General features: G+C 44.3%; 2 protein-coding genes across 3 annotated transcripts; both read right to left on the bottom strand.

The window, feature by feature from the left end:
- Positions 1–838: 838 nt before the first annotated feature.
- cep152 (centrosomal protein 152) lies at positions 839–25,545 on the bottom strand. Of its 2 annotated transcripts, XM_090213932.1 has the most exons (14): positions 25,259–25,545; positions 21,463–21,572; positions 19,368–19,503; positions 13,008–13,186; positions 12,676–12,796; positions 11,627–11,758; positions 10,220–10,912; positions 8,476–8,551; positions 7,621–7,702; positions 5,546–5,964; positions 4,720–4,876; positions 4,357–4,460; positions 3,452–4,129; positions 839–1,314 (listed from the first exon to the last, which is right to left on the bottom strand). In XM_090213932.1, exons 1-13 carry the CDS (start codon positions 25,313–25,315, stop codon positions 3,468–3,470), a joined length of 2,928 nt encoding a protein of 975 aa, XP_090070058.1. In that variant the 5' UTR covers positions 25,316–25,545; the 3' UTR covers positions 839–1,314; positions 3,452–3,467. The 2 variants fall into 2 exon arrangements, with proteins under 2 accessions (XP_090070058.1, XP_090070047.1); XM_090213921.1 differs by lacking the exon at positions 839–1,314 and having other exon boundaries at positions 3,155–4,129.
- On the bottom strand, positions 17,638–19,320 carry LOC149985320 (uncharacterized). Its single transcript, XM_090185830.1, has 2 exons — positions 19,239–19,320; positions 17,638–19,077 (listed from the first exon to the last, which is right to left on the bottom strand). The coding sequence occupies exons 1-2, from the start codon at positions 19,318–19,320 to the stop codon at positions 18,557–18,559; spliced, it is 603 nt and encodes a 200-aa protein (XP_090041956.1). The 3' UTR covers positions 17,638–18,556.
- Positions 25,546–27,047: the final 1,502 nt, after the last annotated feature.

Genomic DNA, 27,047 nt, shown 5'->3' with positions numbered 1-27,047 from the left:
GCATGGTGACATTATTGGAGGAAATAGCTACACCGACAAAAAATATATGGAAAACCTAATTGCGTCTGTCAAACAGGTAAACCTACGGCGTATTTCTTAGTGCATGCAACAAGTCCCTCTTGTTAGTGAGTTTTCGTACTTAACTTGCAGCACCGAGCGCTGTCCATTTTGATTTAAAAAATAGCGACCCACGCGCGAGTGGTGGCTGCATCTCTAATATGTGTTCTAATTTATCCAATTCAATTCGTGCCTCGTGTTATCATCATGGGTATATTCTCTCTAATATTGTAAATAAGCTAACACACGTGTTTTACACTTTTTTTAATCAAGCTGTTGGTGCTTGCTTCTATTTATGCCAAATAATTTGACTGTTGAAGGTTTAGATTCTCCATTCTTAACTTTATACCCATCTCATCCCACAGTATTGTCATGAAACAGAGAGGGAGCAGGTCTCGAACCTTCGCCTTTCTAAGGCCGAGGTCCGGCGCGCTATCGACTGTGACGCAAAACGCATGTTCGTGCGGCAGATTCGATTTCCGCGCTTATAACCCCAGGGTCGTTAGTATGTTAACAAGTGGGCGGTACGGCTTATACCAACGTACGTATACCCTCCACTACAACACTGACGGATATACAGATTTCGAAGCGAAATGATGATACTGTACCTTGATACTGTAGCTTCACTGAGGAAAAAGTAACGAAACAGTGATTTGAATATCATCGTGTAAATTACTCCAGAAATGCAGCGGAACATCCTATTTTAACCAATCCCAACCAGATCCACAGATTTAAAAAAATAACCGGGTATATTTCTTAAGAAAACGGCAATCATATCCCCTTTTTTGATGTTTGTGTTGCAGCAAGACTCTGGTAACTTCGTTGCTCTGATGATCCGTGTCCAAGTACGAGTATGATTTCTCCTCTAATAGAATGGATGGTTTGTGCGCGTATATCCTCCTCGTATAGTCTAACAAATCGATCTGGAATGGTCTACTTCTTCTCTCCCGATTTTTTTTGATAGACAATATCCGATCAATGAGGACCTGACTATGTACATCAAGTAGAAAGGAAAGTTATCAAAAATTAAAATAAAAAAGCTAAGTAAAACCAAAGAAGCCAAAAGTTCATATTCATAACATGGTTAGGCTGGATAGGTGAGACCGATGCGTTAAATGATACATCTATTGGCCTGGCTGTCCCGGTAGAACAATTATTACACATGATGTAAGTCTAAGGTAGGCACGGTGGTGGAATGTCGAAGACAATAGGATGCACAATATACCGTTTTACTGGCATGTTTCCCATCAGACTTCACTGTGAACAGACAAGTGAATATAAGCCCTTAGAAATACAGAATTCTTGATAATAACAATTATAAATATTGTCATTATCAGTAAGATAAAACAAGCAAGAGAAAAACATTTAATTATAAATGGCATTAATGCAACATTATTACATTTGTTTTCTCAATGCACAGCATATCTCACAACATTGCTATAAAATACATCAATACAGATAACAATCCATAAAAATATATATTTTTAAATCATTAACTGGGTGTTTACTTGAACTTATGATGACCTCACAGTCACAATGACCTCACAGTCATGAGGAAGATGAACCAAAACACAAATTTAAGACTCACTCTAATCTTCACTTACTGCATTCCCTCCCTTTATATCACTTCTGAAAAGTAGGAGTGCAGTCTCCTCTGAGCCATTTCTGATGGAAGAACGGACTGTCAAATCCACTGTTGGCTCAGCTTCAGCTCAGAGAACAGACTCTTAGAACACAGCCTGTTCTGGAACTGGTTCTGATTCGTCCGGTCCCAATCAGAGCCAGGGACAGACTAGGCTCGCTGTGACTGGCTCTTCTACTTCTACTTCTACTACTGCTACTACCGCTACTACCGCTACTACACCATTCTGTATACTTCCGGCCCTTCTTTGGACACTGTGTTAACAACCCTCCAGGCAAGCTTCAATGCCATACAACTCTCCTTCCGTGGCCTCCAACTGCTCTTAAATACAAGTAAAACTAAATGCATGCTCTTCAACCGATCACTACCTGCACCTACCCGCCTGTCCAACATCACTACTCTGGACGGCTCTGACTTAGAATACGTGGACAACTACAAATACTTAGGTGTCTGGTTAGACTGTAAACTCTCCTTCCAGACCCATATCAAACATCTCCAATCCAAAGTTAAATCTAGAATTGGCTTCCTATTTCGCAACAAAGCATCCTTCACTCATGCTGCCAAACATACCCTTGTAAAACTGACCATCCTACCAATCCTCGACTTTGGCGATGTAATTTACAAAATAGCCTCCAATACCCTACTCAACAAACTGGATGCAGTCTATCACAGTGCAATCCGTTTTGTCACCAAAGCCCCATACACTACCCACCATTGCGACCTGTACGCTCTCGTTGGCTGGCCCTCGCTTCATACTCGTCGCCAAACCCACTGGCTCCATGTCATCTACAAGACCCTGCTAGGTAAAGTCCCCCCTTATCTCAGCTCGCTGGTCACCATAGCATCTCCCACCTGTAGCACACGCTCCAGCAGGTATATCTCTCTAGTCACCCCCAAAACCAATTCTTTCTTTGGCCGCCTCTCTTTCCAGTTCTCTGCTGCCAATGACTGGAACGAACTACAAAAATCTCTGAAACTGGAAACACTTATCTCCCTCACTAGCTTTAAGCACCAACTGTCAGAGCAGCTCACAGATTACTGCACCTGTACATAGCCCACATATAATTTAGCCCTATCAACTACCTCTTTCCCAACTGTATTTAATTTATTTATTTAGCTCCTTTGCACCCCATTATTTTTATTTCTACTTTGCACATTCTTCCATTGCAAAACTACCATTCCAGTGTTTTACTTGCTATATTGTATTTACCTTGCCACCAAGGCCTTTTTTTGCCTTTACCTCCCTTCTCACCTCATTTGCTCACATTGTATATAGACTTGTTTATACTTTATTATTGACTGTATGTTTGTTTTACTCCATGTGTAACTCTGTGTTGTTGTATCTGTCGAACTGCTTTGCTTTATCTTGGCCAGGTCGCAATTGTAAATGAGAACTTGTTCTCAACTTGCCTACCTGGTTAAATAAAGGTAAAATAAAATAAATAAATAAATAACTACCGCTACTACTCCTACCACTGCTACTACTGCTACTACTACTACTACTACTACTACTACTACTACTACTACTACTACTACTACTACTACTACTACTACCACTACTACTAGTCTTAACTGACTTGCATAGTTAAATAAAAAGGATACCTTTATAAAAAAATAAAACAAATACTGGGGACTGACTGAGTCAAAGCTTTGGTCTGAGGCGGGACACGGGAAATTCAAGGCCTCGGCGGCGTGGGACGGAATATTGACGTTGACGATCTCTTTATAAACTGTCATGTCTGAGTTGGCTACCTTAAAATCGCCCAGGTCATCGGTCGAAGAAGGTCCACAAAGAGGGAACGGTTTCACTTTCTATTTTTCTGTCTGGGTAAGAGTTAACTGCGAGGATGTGGCGGCCATCTTGGGACTCATTACTGGACGTATTCCAATCGCGCAATCCTCCTCCGTCTCTAACGGGAAACTCCTGAACCAGGGAGGTTTTAGTGTTACTACGGTGACACGGGAAGTTGTCATCGTCTGATCTCTCAGACTCCGCCACCTGCAGGTACAGCTCCCTGCTGGTCTGGGTCCTTAGAGTAACGTTAGTAAATTCACCATGGTAACAGTCAAGGAAGGTTTGACCAATCTGATGAGAGGGTTTGTGAGGAGGAAGTGAGAGGAAGAGTCCTGAAGATATATGGGGTTTCCCTGCCGTGTCTGCAGGGGCTCCTTTCTCTTTGCCATTGGTCAGGGGTTCCTGGTGGGTGGGTTTACTCATGGGCCTAGTAGTCCTGGTGGTCTTGACTGCAGCTGAGGAGGTTTTGGAGTCACGGTCAGAGTTCATCTTGGTCTTCAGGGTTCTCCCCTCACCACGACCGGACCTGGTGGTCTCAGGGAGGTGGCTAGCTGGACATTGGGTTTTTATAAAGGGAGAGCCTGAAGCATTTCCTGGATGGCTGTCAGTAGCTGCCTCGGTCTTTAACGACGAGCCTGTTGATACCAGAGATCATTTTGAACAATCAAATTCATTTCTAAAACCCTTTTTTAAATTTTATATCCCAGAGTACTTTACAGTAAGTCGACCTTAGTCCCCAAAGATCAAGCAGAGACACAGGCGGTTCTGGTTCTGATTCTTCCGGTCCCAATCATGGAAAAACTCCCTAGAAGGACGATTCCATTTGGTGACCCTTACATTGTACTAAATCAAGACGTCTTACCCGGTAAGCTGTGGCTCTTTCCCCTCGTCCTCTTGGTAGGGGTCTCCAACTCTTTGGCCATGGCTGCCAGCTTACTTGCAACGTTAATGATTTTCTTCTCAGCCCTGAAGGGTAGGGAAGTAAAAAGGAGGATACACTTGGCTTTACTATAACCCTCAATGCCAAATCCACTCCTACCCCCTGGGCACTAGTAGAGATCTGAGAGGATTGGACAGGTGTGTGCAATATTGGCTAAACGCCACATAGCCTATCAGACGTCAAGGTGGAGCTGCTGTTATTACCTTAACCAAATCCTCTCGGATCTCCACACGTGTCTATGGGATATAGGTTGTTTCTGGACAGGGCCTTAGTGTAAGAGCATACCCTGTGGCCTGCCTCCCGTCCTCTTCAACTTCCTGTAGACAGGTGAGATGGTAGCGTCGCATCTTCCTGGCTGTGTCCTGCCTCTCTCTCAGCACCTCGACACGGATCATCTCCGCTGCTCGCTCTTTACTCTGCTGAAGGTACCGTAGCATGTCACCTGGACAACCAAACACAGTGGTACATGAGATGCCTGGAGCATGTTACCTGGACAACCAAACACCGTGGTACATGAGATGCCTGGAGCATGTCACCTGGACAACCAAACACAGTGGTACATGAGATGCCTGGAGCATGTCACCTGGACAACCAAACACTGTGGTACATGATATACCTGGACAACCAAAAACCGTGGTACATGAGATGCCTGGAGCATGTCACCTGGACAACCAAACACAGTGGGACATGAGATGCCCGGAGCATGTCACCTGGACAACCAAACACGTGGTACATGAGATGCCTGGAGCATGTCACCTGGACAACCAAACACAGTGGTACATGAGATGCCTGGAGCATGTCACCTGGACAACCAAACACTGTGGTACATGAGATGCCTGGAGCATGTCACCTGGACAACCAAACACAGTGGGACATGAGATGCCCGGAGCATGTCACCTGGACAACCAAACACGTGGTACATGAGATGCCTGGAGCATGTCACCTGGACAACCAAACACCGTGGTACATGAGATGCCTGGAGCATGTCACCTGGACAACCAAACACAGTGGTACATGAGATTCCTGGAGAATATCCAAAACACAGTTCACACCCAACTAGGGTGGATTTGTCAAAGCCTTTGTAGCTAAAGTAGTAGATTATTTCACTCACCTCTGATTTTTTCAACAGCCTTCGTGTACTGCTCCTTCATCTGTTCAAGGCCAGCGTGGAAACGCTGCTCCATGTACTGCTCCTTCATCTGTTCAAGGCCAGCGTGGAAACGCTGCTCCATGTACTGCTCCTTCATTTGTTCAAGGCCAGCGTGGAAACGCTGCTCCATGTACTGCTCCTTCATTTGTTCAAGGTCAGCGTGGAAACGCTGCTCCATGTACTGCTCCTTCATTTGTTCAAGGCCAGCGTGGAAACGCTGCTCCATGTACTGCTCCTTCATCTGTTCAAGGCCAGCGTGGAAACGCTGCTCCATGTACTGCTCCTTCATTTGTTCAAGGCCAGCGTGGAAACGCTGCTCCATGTACTGCTCCTTCATCTGTTCAAGGCCAGCGTGGAAACGCTGCTCCATATCTGATCGTCTGTGGTGAACATTCATTTTAGAAACGTAACCGACGAGTAAGTCCATTTCAAAAGCTAAGACGATTCATTACCAACAACGGCTGAGAATCACACTTTCTTTCCTTGCTTTGTCTAAGAACACTATCATGAATCTAATAAAGAGGGGGAGGGGGGGGGGGGTCAGAATGCAGTATTTATTTAGTGTCAATAGCACAAACATTTGCTAGCAAGTTTCTCACGTTGATTTTTTGTAGAGGAGAGGCAGGTCTGCCCAGACAAGTCCAGAGTGGTCGACTAGTATTAGGGGAAAATAAGGACTTTTACAGGAGCAACATCAACACGGTCTGATTTTAGCTGGCTATCGCCCATTATTGAACGCCCGTCTAGCATGACGTGATAACGTATTGATAGCCTATACAAAACACAGCTGAATATAAAATGGACAGTATCACTTTTTTGGAGCCTAAAATGAAGAAAATTGGCACAAAACTTTAGGAGTAGACCCCCTACGGCAGTTGAGAGGTGACAAATTTGCACCGAACAGCTAGCACGACGATTTCAGCTAACAGGGAGAAGTATCTAACAAAATAAGTAAATTATGGCATTCAAGGATCACAAACTATTTACTTATAAAATACATGTGGGTAAATTTAATGGGAAAATCTAACTTGCTCAACTTTTAAATTTGGTAACTAGTGACTATACATCTGACTAGAATTACATCCAATATTAGTGCTGAGCGATTTGTGCTTGATGAGGTCTCTTCGTTTTCGGTTATTATTTCAAAAATGATCACGGTTTTTCTATTTTGGTTTTCATTATTTGGGTTGAATGCTGCAACACAGAATAAAACAATTAATACAAGTCCCGTGATGGTTAGTGACTGTCCATTACTGCTGATCACTTACTAACCATCATTTATTCACATTAAAATTGACTTTAATAAAATATTACATTTTGTTTTATTTGGGGACTTTATTGCTTCCTATAGAGCTGCTGCATATGCTGTCTGACATCACTATTTTGTAGTTCTTCAAAGTGAATAAAGTTGCCGAATACCAACTATCAATCACGTAGATGATGCATTTTCAGGTAGAGATACCTCACGTAGCAACCGCTGCTCTCTATATCCCCTCACTATCGCTCATTCTTCTCGCCTCTTCTGTAGCAGGCATAAAAGAAACACAGACCCGGACAAGTAGATGCGCAATGGCTTATGGTCACTGTAGTTTATTACCACGTTTTATGCGCTACAACATAACTGGGGTGCTGGAAAATTAGGAATAAAATAGTAATCATTAAAAAAAATAATGCCACAAAAGTAGTGCACTAGGCCTTTACAATGCCTTAATTAGCGGACCGATATAGCCGTCTGTAGTGCGGGCGCTTAATTATGTAGAATATATATATATGCCTGTTGGAAACTACAACATCGTACAGTTCAGGCTGGATCTGAAGTATCTCTAGAGGAAGTGTGCAGTGTGTGCATTAAGCTCACAGAAGAACAAATATATATATATATATATATATATATATATACACACAAAATGAAATTCAAATAATTGAACTGATGTCAGTCAATTAGTATTTTAAAAAAACGGAAAAATAACCGTAAATTCGGTTAAAATCGCTCAGCACTATCCAATATGGACGAGTCAAAAGTCATGTTTTCGTACCCAGACGATTCTTTGGCTGCACATCTTTTCATTTCCTCCAGTTCCTGCAGGTTCTCCTTCCATAGTGCCACCTCGTGATCATCTACAAAAAGAGGGAGGGGACAAGGGAGGGGACCGATTATTATGATTTGAATTTGATTTGGGTAAAAAAAAAAAAAAAAAACATCCAGTAAGATCCATCCCACAACCACCCTCTTCTCTCTTGTGATCAGTGGAGCTCGATAGAAGAACATGTTTCACTTTTTTTATTTTTTATTTATTTATTATTATTATTTTCGTGGTTTCAAATTGGAAATTAGTCTTGTCTAGTCGCTGCAACTTCCGTACGGACTCAGGAGAGGCGAAGGTCGAGAGCCGTGCGTCCTCCGAAACACAACCCAACCAAGCCGCACTGCTTCTTGACACAATGCCCGCTTAACCCGGAAACCAGCCCGCACCAATGTGTAGGAGGAGGAAACACCGTACACCTGGCGACCGTGTCAGCGTGCACTGCGCACGGCCCGCCACAGGAGTCGCTAGAGCGCGATGGGACAAGAACATCCCTGCCGGCCAAACCCTCGCCTAACCCGGACGACGCTGGGCCAATTGTACGCCACCCCATGGGGTCTCGCGGTCGCGGCCGGCTGCAACAGAGCCTGGACTCAAACTCAGGATTCTCTAATGGCACAGCTAGCACCGCGATACAGTGCCTTAAACCACTGGGCCACTCTAGAGGTATGTTTCTGCCATTGTATCTATTCTACTAATTGCAGGGATCACTCTCTATGCACTCACTGTACTCTACATTTCTTTGGATAACAGTGTCTGCTAAGTGGCATATTATTCTATACACAGAAGACTTGAGAAGAAACACACTATGAATCTGGTTGAGTTCTTTCTCCTGGCGCTCCCGACGTTCCTTCAGCACCCGGCCAAGCCCTTCCTCACTGATCTGGAGAACAACACGGGCAATAAAACACACTGTTAGTCAGGTCAACACACACTGTTAGTAAGCGCAACACAGCCCTCAAAACACACTGTTAGTCAGGTCAAGACAGCCCTCAAAACACACTGTTAGTCGGGTCAACACAGCCCTCAAAACACACTGTTAGTCAGGTCAACACAGCCCTCAAAACACACTGTTAGTCAGGTCAAGACAGCTCTCAAAACACACTGTTAGTCAGGTCAAGACAGCCCTCAAAACACACTGTTAGTCAGGTCAACACAGCTCTCAAAACACACTGTTAGTCAGGTCAAGACAGCCCTCAAAACACACTATTAGTCAGGTCAACACAGCCTTCGAGATATAACTACAATTGTTTTACGCAACACAGTGGTACACCTGCTACCATGCCTAGGCACAGTAAACAATACATGCAGTAAAGAGGTCAATGGAACTCGACCAAATCGCTGAAATCGCCATGGAAACGCATGGAGGAAAGATGCCCACTCTCCACATTCCCCCCCAGCAAAATTAGCTTACATTTCACAAGAGTATAATTGCTTGCATAGATGTCAACCTTACAGTGTGTGAATGTTTTTAAAATAGAATAAACTGCCTTAATTTTGCTGGACCCCAGGAAGAGTAGCTGCTGCCTTGGCAGGAACTAATGGGGATCCATAATAAACCCCAGGAAGAGTAGCTGCTGCCTTGACAGGAACTAATGGGGATCCATAATAAACCCCAGGAAGAGTAGCTGCTGCCTTGGCAGGAACTAATGGGGATCCATAATAAATCCCAGGAACAGTAGCTGCTGCCTTGGCAGGAACTAATGGGGATCCATAATAAACCCCAGGAAGAGTAGCTGCTGCCTTGGCAGGAACTAACAGGGATCCATAATAAACCCCAGGAAGAGTAGCAGCTGCCTTGGCAGGAACTAACAGGGATCCATAATAAACCCCAGGAAGAGTAGCTGCTGCCTTGGCAGGAACTAATGGGGATCCATAATAAACCCCAGGAAGAGTAGCAGCTGCCTTGGCAGGAACTAACAGGGATCCATAATAAACCCCAGGAAGAGTAGCTGCTGCCTTGGCAGGAACTAATGGGGATCCATAATAAACCCCAGGAAGAGTAGCTGCTGTCCTGGCAGGAACTAACAGGGATCCATAATAAACCCCAGGACATGTTCATGTCACCAATCAACTGCATTAGAGTTCAAAGAGACTGACTGTCACCCCCGATTTCTCTATGCTAGCTATGCTATCAGCTTATACAATGGCAGTTAGCATTTAGCAGTCACTTCTTCTAAACGTTAAAAAGGGGACTACTTCTAAATGTTACGCAGCGAGATCAGTTAAATATATACAAATCAGACTTTAGTCAACAGATTTTGGGGCCTGATTTGATGTATTCTATCATGACGGATTTGATAAATATCCACTTCGATAGATAATATTTGTTGAATGTTGTGTTCCAGTCTGGAGTCCTCCTATCCCCCACGGTCTGCATTCCATTTACCTCTTTACCACATCTAGTGAGAGCAGAGAGAGAGAGCGAGGAGAGCAGGGAGAGTAGAGAGAGAGAGAGAGAGAGAGAGAGAGGGAGAGAGAGAGAGAGGGAGAGAGAGAGTATAGAGAGAGAGAGAGAGAGGAGAGTAGAGAGAGAAAGACAGACACCCACCCTTTTCCACTCGATCTTGGCCTGGGCTACAGCTTTAGAGATTAGGTATTTACACGTAGACATGAGGAGTTCTTTAATGCTTCCACTGGTCCTCCATCTCCCTTCCACCTCTCCTCCATTCTCCTTCTCTTTGTGGGCTCCTCCTTTGAGGAGCATAGTTTGCACCTCCTTCAGCCCAGCCTGAAGCTCCTGGAGCATCTCCTCTCTGGCCTGCCTATGCTCCTGGCCCCTGCTCTCCTCCTGTCTCCTCCAGTCCTCCTCTTGGTCCCTCAGAGCCTGCTGCAGCTCAGCCTCCTTCTGAAGGAGGAGCTCGACCTCCCCCTGCGCCTCATCCCGGGCCCGTTTCAGCTGCTCCTCCTGGAAGGCCTGCAGTGAGGAGATCTCCTGCTGTTTATCTCTGTTCCAGGAGGCTCTGGCTGCAGCCATCTCTGCTTTCAGCAGGGCAGCCTTTTCCTCCCTCTCACGGTCTAGCTGGCTCTGCAGATGGGCCACCTGGCTCTGCAGATGGGCCACCTGGCTCTGCAGATGGGCCACCTGGCTCTGCAGATGGGCCACCTCCTCCACCTCGGTCTTCAGATCCTTCTTCTCCAGCTGGCTGCAGCGATGCATCTCCTCAACCCTCTGGACTTGTCCTGAACTCCTAGGCCTCTCCTCCTGCCGCCTCTCCTCTGCTACAGTCAGGACTAGGGACATCTGACCCAAATCAGAGACGAGGGAGAGAAACTAGAACTACAAGATGCTTTGGAGTGAAGCAGAAGAAGTGCTAGGTTTTGTTACTATCAGACTACTGGGATGAAGTTAGTTAAAAAGGACCATTTCACCGCTAATATTTCAACTCATTCTCTGTTTGGATGTTAAGTACCGTATAACTTAGCGACAAAGAGAGATGTATTTTATCCAGGGATGATGTTAAGTACTGTATAACTTAGCGACAAAGAGAGATGTATTTTATCCAGGGATGATGTTAAGTACTGTATAACTTAGCGACAAAGAGAGATGTATTTTATCCAGGGATGATGTTAAGTACTGTATAACTTAGCGACAAAGAGAGATGTATTTTATCCAGGGATGATGTTAAGTACTGTATAACTTAGCGACAAAGAGAGATGTATTTTATCCAGGGATGATGTTAAGTACTGTATAACTTAGCGACAAAGAGAGATGTATTTTATCCAGGGATGATGTTAAGTACTGTACAACTTAGCGACAAAGAGAGATGTATTTTATCCAGGGATGATGTTAAGTACTGTATAACTTAGCGACAAAGAGAGATGTATTTTATCCAGGGATGATGTTAAGTACTGTACAACTTAGCGAAAAAGATGAATAGTATCCCCAATATGAGCAAAAATCACAAACTGATGATTCAGACAAGAAACACAGTGAAACAGTGACAGTCAGTTGTACCTGTTGTTGAACGTGTTTCTCCTGCACCTTCTCCCACTTCTCTCGTTCTCTCTGGAGCGTTGCCTTGTACCCCGGCAGGGAGGGGACGTCCTGGAGCCATCGGCTATAGACTCGGCTTACTGCTCCTTCAACCTGTACCACACATTTTGACATTTGAATGAATAGGCACGTAATTCAGCCGATATGGCTTGTGAATCTGTTTTTAAATATGTGATTTTGCCTGTATGTATGTATGTATGTATGTATGTTTCTGCTAAATGAATTGCCTCATTTGAACATTAAAAGTTTCCAGAATCTGAGACAATCAGTTGTATGATGATCACTGAGGGCCAATGTTACAGAGTGGGTCGCTGCTACCCCAGTATCAGAGAGTGGGTCCCTGCTGCCCCAGTATCAGAGAGTGAGTCCGTGCCACACCAGTATCAGAGAGTGAGTCCCTGCTACCCCAGTATCAGAGAGTGGGTCCCTGCTGCCCCAGTATCAGAGAGTGAGTCCGTGCCACGCCAGTATCAGAGAGTGAGTCCCTGCTACCCCAGTATCAGAGAGTGGGTCGCTGCTACCCCAGTATCAGAGAGTGGGTCCCTGCTGCCCCAGTATCAGAGAGTGGGTCCCTGCTGCCCCAGTATCAGAGAGTGGGTCCCTGCTGCCCCAGTATCAGAGAGTGGGTCCCTGCTACTCCAGTATCAGAGAGTGGATCCCTGCTGCCCCAGTATCAGAGAGTGGGTCCCTGCTGCCCCAGTATCAGAGAGTGGGTCCCTGCTGCCCCAGTATCAGAGAGTGGGTCCCTGCTACCCCAGTATCAGAGAGTGGGTCCCTGCTGTCCCAGTTTCTGTGCTTTAGAGATGTCGATGATGAGTAACTATTTTTTTAAATATATATATATTTTTTTATAAGTTTGTTACTCTCCAAATATGGAGTTTCACTTAGCATACAGCCGGTATGCACTTTCAAAAATGTCTAAATAAAAATGTATAAGCAACCGGAACCCCCCCCCACATGATTCAGGGAAGATTTTATTAAACATTTCCATTAAACATTTCCTCCCTGACCTGTTTAGCCATGTCCTCCAGGTGTTTCTCCTGTAGTTCTCTCTGGACTCGTTTCCCAGCATCCTCCACTGCCCTGCGTCGAGCCAGGTCTGCCTCTCGCTGTAGCTTCTGTTCCCAGAGCCTGTTGTAGTTGTAGTAGTAGAGTTTATTGGTGGTTCAGTCATATACATTCGTCAATAGCCTATGATTCTCATTGGAGCCAAGGGCTTAAGTCAAGTCAGTCAACCATAGGACAGATTTGTTCTCCAATCTATAATCATAGATTGTTTCATGAAACAAATCAAATCCTGCAATAGCACAATCATTTTTATATAATGCACTATGAAAAATACCTGGTGTCCAGCTCCTCCATAGTGCAGCCTGGGGCAGCCTTGGTCCTCTCAGAGCTGGATGTCTGACAGGCTTTCTCCTCCTTCTCAGTGAGATCAGTCTGAGAGGAAGACTCCTGGGTTTCTGTAGGTCTCTGTCTTCTGGCGTCAGCCTCAAACCTCTGAGCCCAGGACCTCTTCATCTTCACAGGACAGATGGGGGGGGGCACAGAGAGATTGTATTTTATCCAGGAATGATGTGATCAGGACAATCCAAATACACCTCTGCTGTTCTCAACCAAGATCTCAGCGGCCTGCATCCGTAATGGGACCACCCCTCATCACTGTCAAACGCTCCCTAAAACACTTCAACGAGCAGGCCTTTCTAATCGACCTGGCCGGGGTATCCTGGAATGACATTGACCTCATCCCGTCAGTAGAGGATGCCTGGTTATTCTTTAAAAGTGCCTTCTGTAAGGAAGTGCTATTTCTTATGCAGGTGACCAGCCTACTGCTATTACATTGCTATAACTGAGACAATGTATTTTCACAGTAAAACATGTTAGGTCCCATACAGGATAGCTCCCACACCCACACACACAGCACACACACATTACACACACTAACTGCCGAGGACACACAGATAAGACATACACCCACACATTGGGAGGAAGAGACAGCCTTGACTTGCAGAAACCAGCGCACACACCTAATCTCCTTTCTAGCCAAACATTGTGTGACTGAGGACAGCGCACACACCTAATCTCCTTTTTAGCTGAACATTGTGTGACAAAGAACAAGACTCAGAGGGATGACGGACGGCCCAACAGGGCCAATCCAAGAAGACTACACCTCAGCCTGAACCAACCCGAAGACCCGATCTTCTAGAATCAACCTACTTTCTGTTCTGTATATGAGACATGTGCACTCTGTTATCTGCGCTCTTTTCTGCTGGTTCCTTAAGAACCGAATGAAATGGGCCCGTATACGTTGTACCAGATATCTTTACTCATAATTAAACTGTCACTTGTCATACAATAGACCACCTTGTCTGAATCGATCCTTGACCGGCTCACCCTCCTACATATCCCATTATCAACACTTCCTCACCATCTTAAATGAGCATGCTCCAGTCAACAACAAAAAATTGAACCAGGAATAGATATAGTCCTTGGTTCACTCCAAACCTGACTGTCCTTGACCAGCACAAAAACCTCCTATGGCGTTCTGGATTAGCACCGAATAGCCCCCGTGATATGCAACTTTTCAGGGAAGTTAGGAACCAATATACACAGGCAGTTAGGAAAGCTAAGGCTAGCTTTTTCAAACAGAAATTTGCATCCTGTAGTACAAACTCAAAAGTTCTGGGACACTAAAGTCTATGGAGAATAAGAACACCTCCTCCCATCTGCCCACTGCACTGAGGTTAGGAAACACTGTCACCACCGATAAATCCACTATAATTGAGAATTTCAATAATAATTTTTCTACGGCTGGCCATGCTTTCCACCTGGCTACTCCTACACCCGGTCAACAGCCCTGCACCACCCACAGCAACTCACCCAAGCCTCCCCATTTCTCCTTCACCCAAATCTAGATAGATGATGTTCTGAAAGAGCTACAAAATCTGGACTCCTACAAATCAGCCGGGCTAGACAATCTGGACCCTCTCTTTCTAAAATTATCTGCCGAAATTGTTGCAACCCCTATTACTAGCCTGTTCAACCTCTCTTTCGTATCGTCTTGAGATTCCCAAAGAATGGAAAGCTGCCACGGTTATCCCCCTCTTCAAAGGGGGTGACCCTCTAGACCCAAACTGCTACAGACCGATATCTATCCTACCCTGTCTTTCTAAGGTCTTCGAAGGTTTCAGAGGTGCATCTCAGCCACGCTCAAGGTCCTAAACGATATCATAACCGCCATCGATAAGAGACATTACTGTGCAGCCATATTCATTGACCTGGCCAAGGCTTTCGACTCTGTCAATCACCACATTCTTATTTGCAGACTCAATAGCCTTGGTTTCTCAAATGATTGCCTCGCCTGGTTCACCAACTACTTCTCAGATGGAGTTCGGTGTGTCAAATCGGAGTGCCTGTTGTCCGGACCTCTGGCAGTCTCTGGGGGTGCCACAGGGTACAATTCTCAGGCCGACTCTCTTCTCTGTATACATCAATGATGTCACTATTGCTGCTGGTGATTCTCTGATCCATCTCTACGCAGACGACACCATTCTGTATACTTCTGGCCAGTCTTTGGACACTGTTAACTAACCGCCAGACGAGCTTCAATGCCATTACAACTCTCCTTCCGTGGCCTCCAACTGCTCTTAAATGCAAGTAAAGCTAAATGCATGCTCTTCAACGGATCACTGCCCGCCCGTCCAGCATCACTACTCTGGACGGCTCTGACTTGGAATATGTGGATAACTACAAATACCTAGGTGTCTGGTTAGACTGTAAACTCTCCTTCCAGACCCACATTAAGCATCTCCAATCCAAAATTAAATCTAGAATCATCTTCATATTTTGCAACAAAGCCTCCTTCACTCATGCTGCCAAACATACCCTCGTAAAACTGACCATCCTACCGATCCTCGACTTCGGCGATGTCATTTATAAAATAGCCACCAACACTCTACTCAACAAATTGGATGCAGTCGATCACAGTGCCATCCGTTTTGTCACCAAAGCCCCATATACTACCCACCACTGCGACCTGTACACTCTCGTTGGCTGGCCCTCGCTTCATACTCGTCGCCAAACCCACTGGCTACAGGTAATCTACAAGTCTCTGCTAGGTAAAGCCACGCCTTATCTCAGCTCACTGGTCACCATAGCAGCACCCACTCGTAGCACGTGCTCCAGCAGGTATATCTCACTGGTCACCCCCAAAGCCAATTCCTCCTTTGGTCACCTTTCCTTCCAGTTCTCTGCTGCCAATGATTGGAACGAACTGCAAGAATAACTGAAGCTGGAGACTCATATCTCCCTCACTAACTTTAAGCACCAGCTGTCAGAGCAGCTCACAGATCACTGCACCTGTACATAGCCCATCCAACAACCTCATCCCCATACTGTATTTATCTTGCTCCTTTGCACCCCACCCCAGTATCTCTACTTGCACATTCATCTTCTGCACATCTATCATTCCAGTGTTTAACTGCTATGTTGTAATTACTTCTCACCATGGCCTATTTATTGCCTTAACTCCCTTATTTTACCTAATTTGCACTCACTGTATATAGACTTTTTGTTTTATTTTTTTCTATTGTGTTATTGACTGTACGTTTGTTTATTCCCATGTGTAACTCTGTGTTGTTGTATGTGTCGATCTATATGTTTGGACCATGACAGTTTACAATCTAAGGTAACGCCAAGTAATTTAGTATCCTCAACTTGTTCAACAGCCACACCATTCAGCAGAGGTCTAGAACTTAAGGAATGATTTGTACCAAATGCAACGCCCTTAGTTTTAGAGATGTTCAGGACCAGTTTATTACTGGCCACCCATTCCAAAATAGACTCGTTAAGTCGTTAAGGGTTTCAGTGATTTCATTAGCTGTGATTGCTGGTGCGTATATGGTTGAATCATCAGCATACAGTTGAAGTCGGAAGTTTACGTACACCTTAAACTTAGTTTTTCACAATTCCTGAAATTTAATCAAGAGTAAAAATTCCCTGTTTAAGTCAGTTAGGATCACCACTATTTAAAAAATGTGAAATGTCAGAATAATTTTCTGAAAGATTTTCTTTCTTTCATCACATTCCCAGTGGGTCAGTAGTTTACATACACTCAATTAGTATTTGGTAGCATTGCCTGTAAATTGTTTAACTTGGGTCAAACGTTTCAGGTAACCTTCCACAAGCTTCCCACAATAAGTTGGGTGAATTTTGGCCCATTCATCCTGACAGAGCTGGTGTAACTGAGTGAGGTTTGTAGGCCACCTTGCTCGCACATGCTTCTAAAGCCATGACATCATTTTCTGGAATCAGTCATTTGTGTCAGTGCAGTACATGTTGAGTACCCTTCTCTATAAGCATGCTGAAATTATGTTGTTCATTTGTTTACAGAGAAAATAGCATTGTATTTGATCAAACACATTTTTTTCCAACACTTTGCTAAGAGCTGTCAGCAAGCTTATAGGTCTGCGGTTAGAACCAGTAAAGGCCGCTTTACAACTCTTGGGTAGCGGAATGACTTTGGCTTCCCCCCAGGCCTGAGGACAAAATACTTTCCTCTAGACTCAGATTAACGATATGACAGATAGGAGTGGCTATAGTCAGCTACCATCCTCAGTAGCTTTCTATCCAAGTTGTCAATGGCAGGAGGTTTGTCATTATTGATCAATAACAATAATTTTACAAAATTCAAATTTTCACTGCTTTTCTTTCATGATTATTTTTTATATATTTTTTTATACATGAATAAAATTGCTCACTGTTCATTGTTGGCATTTCCTACTTAAGTTTGCCCACTTGGCCAATGAAATATTCATTAAAATAATTGTGAACATCAGATGGTTTTGTGATGAATAAGCCGTCTGATTCGATAAAAGATGGAGTTGAATGTCTTTCTGCCCATCATTTCCTTTAAATCCACAGTGTTTTTACCCATCATTCTTTATATCATTGATCTTGGCTTCATAATGAAGTTTCTTCTTCTTTTTGGTGCGTTAGGTCAAATCATTTTTTAATTTGCAGTAAGTCAGCCAATCAGATGTGCAGTAAGTCAGCCAATCAGATGTGCAGTAAGTCAGCCAATCAGATGTGCAGTAAGTCAGCCAATCAGATGTGCAGTAAGTCAGCCAATCAGATGTGCAGTAAGTCAGCCAATCAGATGTGCAGTAAGTCAGCCAATCAGATGTGCAGTAAGTCAGCCAATCAGATGTGCAGTAAGTCAGCCAATCAGATGTGCAGTCAGACTTATTAGCCACTTCCTGTTGCCCCCATCTCTTTCAACCATACATTTTTTTTTAAATTCCTCATCAATCCCATGGAGCCTTAACAGTTCTAACAGTCAGTTTCTTAACAGGTCCATGTTTATCAATAATTGGAAGAAGCAGTTTCATAAATTCATGAAGTGCAGCGTCTGGATGCTCCTCATTAATCACATCAGACCAACAAATGTTTTTAACATCGTCCACATAAGAGTCACAGCAAAATCTTTTGTATGATCTCTTATACACTATTTTAGGCCCAGCTGTTGGAACTTTGTCTTTCCTGTATATAGCCACTATATTGTGATCACTGCATCCAATGGGTACGGATACAGCTTTAGAACAAAGTTCTACAGTATTAGTAAAAATGTGATCAATACATGTGGATGATCTTGTTTCTGCAGTGTTTGTAAACACCCTGGTAGGTTGACTAATAACCTTGAGCAAACAGCTTGATGAAAACCAGTCAATATTCAGGTCCCCAAGAAAGTAGACCTCTGTTTACATCACATACACTATAAAGCATTTCACACACATTATTTAGATACTGACCGTTACTGACCGTGATGCCAACTGCGTCGCGGGATCCAAACTAAGAAGATAGGATAGCTACCAAGAACCTTCCAATACACTTTCAAACAGGCAGTACTGATCTGCTCTGATGGAACAAGACAACACCTACCTTCTTCTTCCATCTAGCCTTGGACTTGGTCAGCTGGGTTTGGATCTGTTGTCTGACCTCCTTGTCCTTCTCTTCAGCCCACAGGGCTCTGAGCTGGGTAACTGTCTCCTGGTTCTCGGTCTCCAGGTCTGCTCTGAGCTGGGTAACTGTCTCCTGGTTCTCGGTCTCTAGGTCTACTCTGCGCTGGGTCTCCAGGTCTGCTCTGAGCTGGGTCACTGTCTCCTGGTTCTCGGTCTCTAGGTCTACTCTGAGCTGGGTCTCCAGGTCTACTCTGCGCTGTGTCTCCAGGTCTACTCTGCGCTGGGTCTCCAGGTCTACTCTGAGCTGGGTCACTGTCTCCTGGTTCTCGGTCTCTAGGTCTACTCTGAGCTGGGTCTCCAGGTCTACTCTGCGCTGGGTCTCCAGGTCTGCTCTGAGCTGGGTCACTGTCTCCTGGTTCTCGGTCTCTAGGTCTACTCTGAGCTGGGTCTTCTCTGAGCTGGGTCACTGTCTCCTGGTTATCGGTCTGCTCTGAGCTGGGTCACTGTCTCCTGTTTCTCGGTCTCTAGGTCTACTCTGAGCTTATCTTCTAGAGTGTTCAGCTGAGAATAGGACAACACCGTCAAAGGGCATTCTTTGCACCAGTGTTCCTAACCCGTTTCCAGACCGGCCTGGGCTCTTGTCGCAAACATTGGAGTAGACAAGACAAACAGATCTGGAACCAGGCCATTGTTCATATAGTATCTTCATCAAGTGAGAAGTGTGTGTGTACTAAACTATATACCTCATTCTCTCTCCTCTCCTCCTCGTCCATTCTTCTTCCCTGCAGGTTTTCCTCCAGCCGGTCTTCGTCCTTGCAGAGTGAGATGTAACAGTCCTGTACTGCCACCATCTCTCCATTCACCTCACACAGCTTGGCTCTATCCAGAGAAGACATTATGTCATTGTAGAAGAGGATATACAGGACCCTAACGTAGGTTGAGATAACAGAGTTTGGTTTATAAGGGCTGCCTAGCAAATACTGTTACTGAAAGTGACTTACAGGACAATGATTGAATACCTTTTTTTGTTGTTGTTGTTGTTGTTGTTGTATGTGATCCCTGTGGGAATTGACCCCAGGGCAAAGCTGTTGGTGGAGCCACACACAGCAGCTGTTTGTTTCTGCCGTGATGTTATTTATCTGAGCTGTGTGTTCCAGGGTCAGTTCTGAACGAACATCACTCACTCACTCACTCACCTCACTCACCTCACCTCACCCACATATATATTACTATTTGTAGCCATTAGGGAATTCCCACTATGTCATACAGCACACCAGCTATAAGCCTCAAACAATCTGACAGTGTCATTGTATTTTTTGGTACACTAGATTTACATTCATTTCCAATGAAAACGCTGGGTTTTGTTTTGCCTTGCAGCATTGCGCTGCAGAGGCAGTTGCAGTGCGGTTTGTTGTGTACTAGTCACGAAGCGCAGCGTGGTATGTGTTCATGATTATTTTTTTATTAAAGAAAACACTGAACACTGAATACAAACTATACAAAACAATAAACGAATAACGACCTTGAGGCTATCCTAAGAACTGTGCTGACACAAGCAACTAACATAGACAATCACCCACAAACAAACAGTGAAACCCAGGCTACCTAAGTATGATTCTCAATCAGAGACAACTAATGACACCTGCCTCTGATTGAGAACCACACTAGGCCGAAACATAGAAATCCCCAAATCATAGAAAAACAAACATAGACTGCCCACCCAACTCATGCCCTGACCATACTAAATAACGACAAAACAAAGGAAATAAAGGTCAGAACGTGACAGTACTATTTCACGCCACGATGCTGTCGGTGTGTTCGACCCGTTACAGATACAACTAGTATCTCTAGTAGTATCTAGTGTCTCTAGTAGTATCTAGTATCTCTAGTAGTATCTAGTATCTCTAGTAGTATCTAGCAGTATCTAGTATCTCTAGTAGTATCTAGTATCTCTAGTAGTATCTAGCAGTATCTAGTATCTCTAGTAGTATCTAGTATCTCTATTAGTATCTAGTAGTATCTAGTATCTCTAGTAGTATCTAGTAGTATCTAGTATCTCTAGTAGTATCTAGTATCTCTAGTAGTATCTCTAGTAGTATCTAGTAGTATCTAGTATCTGTAGTATCTCTAGTATCTCTAGTAGTATCTAGTAGTATCTAGTATCTCTAGTAGTATCTAGTATCTCTAGTAGTATCTAGTATCTCTAGTAGTATCTAGTATCTCTAGTAGTATCTAGTAGTATCTAGTATCTCTAGTAGTATCTAGTAGTATCTAGTAGTATCTAGTATCTCTAGTAGTATCTAGTATCTCTAGTAGTATCTAGTATCTCTAGTAGTATATCTAGTAGTATCTAGTATCTCTCTAGGATACCAAGACACAGATATTTACATCTGACATGCAGCCCATCGGAAGTATGACCTAGTGCAAGAGTTCAGATGTTAACGTTAGACACGCAGTATTCACGTAGACAACCCCAAACACAACACACCAGAGTAACCTCTGAGCAGCCGCCTGCTTCTCCTGGTCCAGTTCCTGAATCATCTCTCTCATCTTGCTACACAGAGTTAGACCCCCTTTCACATCCTTGTCCCTCTGCTTCAGCTCAATGGTCCTCTTCTCTAGTCTAGTGGGTAACACCACCCACCGCCTGGTGCCCTAGGCCAGTCTAGTGGGTAACACCACCCACCGCCGGGTGCCCTAGGCTAGTCTAGTGGGTAACACCACCGCCTGGTGCCCATATACTACAACCTCCGCATCTCCTACTCTCCGCGTCTCCCTTCTCATTTCATCTCTGTCCTCTGGCTGAATGAATAAATAAATCCATTAAAAAAACCTAACCTGTTGTGTGTGTCTGTGTTGCTGCAGGCAGAGCAGTCCAGGTCCAGAGAGGAGGAATCTCTGCTGTCCTCCAGCATGTCATCAGGCAGGTCCGTCAGCAGCGTGTGGAGCTAGAGAAGAAGAAACACAACATGTCATCAGGCAGGTCCGTCAGCAGCTTGTGGAGCTAGAGAAGAAGAAACACAACATGTCCGTCAGCAGCGTGTGGAGCTAGAGAAGAATAAACACAACATGTCATCAGGCAGGTCCGTCAGCAGCTTGTGGAGCTAGAGAAGAATAAACACAACATGTCATCAGGCAGGTCCGTCAGCAGCGTGTGGAGCTAGAGAAGAAGAAACACAACACGTCATCAGGCAGGTTCGTCAGCAGCTTGTGGAGCTAGAGAAGAAGAAACACAACATGTCATCAGGCAGGTTCGTCAGCAGCTTGTGGAGCTAGAGAAGAAGAAACACAATATGTCCGTCAGCAGCTTGTGGAGCTAGAGAAGAAGAAACACAACACGTCATCAGGCAGGTTCGTCAGCAGCTTGTGGAGCTAGAGAAGAAGAAACACAACATGTCATCAGGCAGGTCCTTCAGCAGCTTGTGGAGCTAGAGAAGAAGAAACACAACATGTCCGTCAGCAGCTTGTGGAGCTAGAGAAGAAGAAACACAACACGTCATCAGGCAGGTTCGTCAGCAGCGTGTGGAGCTAGAGAAGAAGAAACACAACATGTCATCAGGCAGGTTCGTCAGCAGCTTGTGGAGCTAGAGAAGAAGAAACACAACATGTCCGTCAGCAGCTTGTGGAGCTAGAGAAGAAGAAACACAACATGTCATCAGGCAGGTCCTTCAGCAGCTTGTGGAGCTAGAGAAGAAGAAACACAACATGTCATCAGGCAGGTCCTTCAGCAGCTTGTGGAGCTAGAGAAGAATAAACACAACATGTCATCAGGCAGGTCCGTCAGCAGCGTGTGGAGCTAGAGAAGAAGAAACACAACATGTCCGTCAGCAGCTTGTGGAGCTAGAGAAGAAGAAACACAACATGTCATCAGGCAGGTCCGTCAGCAGCGTGTGGAGCTAGAGAAGAAGAAACACAACATGTCATCAGGCAGGTCCGTCAGCAGCTTGTGGAGCTAGAGAAAAAGAAACACAACATGTCATCAGGCAGGTCCGTCAGCAGCTTGTGGAGCTAGAGAAGAAGAAACACAACATGTCATCAGGCAGGTCCGTCAGCAGCTTGTGGAGCTAGAGAAGAAGAAACACAACATGTCATCAGGCAGGTCCGTCAGCAGCTTGTGGAGCTAGAGAAGAAGAAACACAACATGTCATCAGGCAGGTCCGTCAGCAGCTTGTGGAGCTAGAGAAGAAGAAACACAACATGTCATCAGGCAGGTCCGTCAGCAGCTTGTGGAGCTAGAGAAGAAGAAACACAACATGTCATCAGGCAGGTCCGTCAGCAGCTTGTGGAGCTAGAGAAGAAGAAACACAACATGTCATCAGGCAGGTCCGTCAGCAGCTTGTGGAGCTAGAGAAGAAGAAACACAACATGTCATCAGGCAGGTCCGTCAGCAGCGTGTGGAGCTAGAGAAGAAGAAACAACACATGGGTATTTCTTCTCTGGATAGAGCCAAGCTGTTTGTGAGGTGAATGGAGAGATGGTGGCAGTACAGGAGTGTTACATCTCACTCTGCAAGTACGAAGACCGGCTGGAGGAAAACCTGCAGTGAAGAAGAATGGATGAGGAGAGGAGAGAGAATGAGGTACAGTTGAAGTAGGAAGTTTAGATAAACTGAGTTTAAATGTATTTGGCTAAGTTGTTTCTTAATTCCTGACATTTAATCCTAGTAAAAATTCCCTGTCTTAGGTCAGTTAGGATCACCACTTTATTTTAGGAATGTGAAATGTCAGAATAATAGTGGAGTGATGTATTTTAGATTTTTTTTTTCTTTCATAACAATCCCAGTGGGTCAGAAGTTTACATACACTCAATCAGTATTTGGTAGCATTGCCTTTACATTTTTTTTATTTGGGTCAAACGTTTCGGGTAGCCTTCCACAAGCTTCCCACAATAAGTTGGGTGAATTTTGGCCCATTCCTCCTGACAGAGCTGGTGTAACTGAGTCAGGTTTGTAGGCCTCCTTGCTCGCACACGCTTTTTCAGTTCTGCCCACACATTTTCTATAGGATTGAGGTCAGGGCTTTGTGATGGCCACTCCAATACCTCGACTTTGTTGTCTTTAAGCCATTTTGCAACAACTTTAGAAGTATGCTTGAGGTCATTGTCTATTTGGAAGACCCATTTGCGACCAAGCTTTAACTTCCTGACTGAGGTCTTGAGATGTTGCTTCAATATATCCACATAATTTTCCTACCTCATGATGCCCTCTATTTTGTAAAGTGCACCAATCCCTCCTGCAGAAAAGCACCCCCACAACATGATGCTACCATACTCATTTTAATGTAGATATAGATACTTTTGTACCTGTTTCCTCCAGCATCTTCACAAGGTCCTTTGCTGTTGTTCTGGAATTGATTTGCACTTTTTGCACCAAAGTACATTCAACTCTAGGAGACAGAATGCGTCTCACTCCTGAGCGGTATTACAGCTGCGTGGTCCCATGGTGTTTATACTTGCATACTATTGTTTGTACAGATGAACGTGGTACCTTCAGGCGTTTAGAAATTGCTCCCAAGGATGAACCAAACTTGTGGAGGTCTAGAAATGTTTTTCTGAGGTCTTGCCTAATTTATTTTGATTTTCCCATGATGTCAAGCAAAGAGACACTGAGGTTGAAGGTAGGCCTTGAAATACATCCACAGGTACACCTCCAACTGACACAGATGATGTCAATTAGCCTATCAGAAGCTTCTAACGCCATGAAATTATTTTATGTTTAAAGGCACAGTCAACTTAGTGTATGTAAACTTCTGACCCTCTGGAATTGTGATACAGTGAATTATAAGTGAAATAATATGTCTGTAAACAATTGTTGGAAAAATGACTTGTGTCCTGCACAAAGTAGATGTCCTAACTGACTTGACAAAACTATAGTTTGTTAACAAGACATTTGTGGAGTGGTTGAAAAACAACTTTTAATGACTCCAACCTAAGTGTATGTAAACTTCCGACTTCAACTGTAGTTATACATTGACAGAGTCTAGGTGTTACTGTAATTTAATTATGCCAATGTGCTTTCATCAAGGGAAAACAGTCGGGGCAACTGCTCAAATAGGTCAAAAAATGAATTCACTCAACCACTGAAACTACGTCTCATGACTCATAGAACAATTCCAGAGAGAATGTTCACAGGACTGCTGAACAGAAAATTAACAAACATCATCCCCATTTTTAAAGTGCACCTCTCCTCCAAAAATCCATCACATTTAGAGTTTTTCCATTTTCACCGTAGTCATTGATTTCTGATTTGACACCAATAAACTCCAGTGTGGAGAAAAATAAGCCAGTCTTGTTTGAGAAAAAAACTTAGCTCCTCCTGACCTAATATCCAACAGAAAGACAGCAACTCTTCCACTATGTCAGGAATCATGCCCAGGCAAAGAGACTCAAGAGTTGAGATACTCACACAACAGGTTTTCCCTGACAGCCATCCACATACATGTGCCCTACACTACAGAGAGATAACAGGGAGCCCTGTGTGAAGAGTAAATCTCAGTCTGAAAAGGCACCATATTCCCTATAGTTCACTACTGTTGGACCAGTCATGTTCAAAAGTATTGCACTTTACTAGATAGGCCATAGGGTGCTGTTTCAGACGTAGTGCGAGTGAAGAGAACAGGGAAAGGAAGCTACTTACTTCCCATAAGGACTGTTGGATGTTTCTCACATCTTCCACTGTGTCCATAGGATGCATATCCCCAACCAGAGCAGGACCCAGAATGTCCCACTCAGGCAGTTATCAACAGAACTGAAGAAAACGCACCTACTTCAGCTACCGAGCCACGTGATCCCAGAAGAAGAGAAATGAGTGGTGATGAAGGGCAGAGCAGAGCTTGTTTCAGTGTATGACACACCTTCACCTGCGCTGCCTGCCTGCCTGCCTGGGCTAACCATACCACAGGACAGGTAACAGGGGTGTATTCACTAGAAAACAAACAGAACGGGACCAACCTGAATTTGTCCAATAGAAACTCTTGTTTTTGTCGTTGCAAAACATTTTCCGTTTTAAAGTAGACAGTTTCCATTGCAAAACGTTCCCCCCAACCCCCCCTAATGATTACACCCCTGGTAACAGGTTCTGGGTAGAACAGAGGAGATGGCTGAGAGTTTAAAAATAACACACTGAGAATGCTTACATCTGATTGGAGCAGGCGGTGTGTTTGAAATGTAAACACCTACAGTCCCTATAGCCTGAAGGCTCCCTCTGGTACCTTACTTAAGGTTTCCACTGACAATGTACGAATATGGTAAATAGCAACAACAACTACAGTACTAACTGAGGGAAATAGGACCATAAAGAGCCAGGTCTGAAAAATAACCCAAGGATTCAAATTGGATGAGAATGTGGTCTAACCAATTAAAACCAACTAAAGAAAATTCCACCTATGGTTGTGCGTGATCAACTGCGACTCAACCTTGACGCAGCAGTGCATTACAAATGAGATAGGGAACAAATAAGACTCCCATCATTTTCACTCAATTCAACAATGAAGACCCTTCAATTAACACTCACTGATTGCAATGGCTACTGTATGCTGATTAAGTGCCTACTGGATTGTTTTGAAGTCACACTGAAATCAATGGCAGAAAACACTGGAGCAATATTGTTCCTAGAAGGGCCCATGATGCATTCCTACATGGGTGCGTTCCAATGGGAATCTGTTCCAAAAATTTCGTAAATAACAAGGATGCCAACAAACAACGGATACAAAGTGGCATGATAAATCCCCCTAGCTAACTAGCTGCCGAATAGGCATCAACGTAGCGTATTCTTAATGTTTGTCCACAGGCTACCAGAGTGAGGACAGACATTTTTTCCGGGAATAAACCGGTGAGTGGAAAAACTCAACAAAATTGCCCACTCCCTAGCCGGTATCTTATTCTGCCGCTATACAACTTTGTGTTGTTTGTTAGCAATCTTGTTATTTACTAAGTTTTTGGAACAGATTCCCATTGGAACGCTCCACAAATTATACCCACCCTTCCTACAGGGCTCTGGGGAAACAGGGTGTGAAATCACCCACTGGTCTGGCAGAGTTACCATAGCAACGGGCAAGTAACAAAAAATAAACAGAAAGCAGCTATCTGACAGCTAGATAGATAGACACCTTACAATGTAACAACATCGGGCAGATGGGGTGGGGGACTTTTTTTCACCCGGTGATTTTTACCTCTTGCTCTCTGGCATAGTCTTCTGGGTCATCCTCCTCCTCCACATGTTGCGTTTGCAGAGCAGCACGATCAAAGACGATGGATATGATGAGGACGATGAGGATGATGATCACAATGCTAATACTGACAGCACAAGAGGTCACAGAGGAATAGATTACAAACAATGGACAATCGAGCTAGAGGGTACAATATCACATTACAATTACACAAGGACCTTAAGGAAGTGAGTTTGTGTTTTTACAGGACTTCACCTA

Source organism: Oncorhynchus mykiss, chromosome 2 (genome assembly GCF_057628025.1).
Source record: "Oncorhynchus mykiss isolate SJ-2025 chromosome 2, ASM5762802v1, whole genome shotgun sequence".
Classification (NCBI taxonomy): domain Eukaryota; kingdom Metazoa; phylum Chordata; class Actinopteri; order Salmoniformes; family Salmonidae; genus Oncorhynchus; species Oncorhynchus mykiss.
This window is presented reverse-complemented; position numbering and strand designations above follow the sequence as displayed.

Bases quoted from the DNA above. Each gene is read 5' to 3' on its own strand.
- LOC149985320 (XM_090185830.1), bottom strand. From the start codon at position 19,320: ATGAACAATGGCCTGGTTCCAGATCTGTTTGTCTTGTCTACTCCAATG. The intron at 19,078-19,238 runs GTTAGGAACACT...GACCCAGCTCAG, and splicing joins CCAGGCCGGTCTGGAAACGG to AGAAGACCCAGCTCAGAGTA.
- cep152 (XM_090213932.1), bottom strand. From the start codon at position 25,315: ATGCATCCTATGGACACAGTGGAAGATGTGAGAAACATCCAACAGTCC. The intron at 13,187-19,367 runs GTATATAGTTTA...TGTCCTGTGAAG, and splicing joins AGGAGAGGAGAGAGAATGAG to ATGAAGAGGTCCTGGGCTCA. The intron at 7,703-8,475 runs GTGTGTTTCTTC...CTCTTTTTGTAG, and splicing joins AGAACTCAACCAGATTCATA to ATGATCACGAGGTGGCACTA.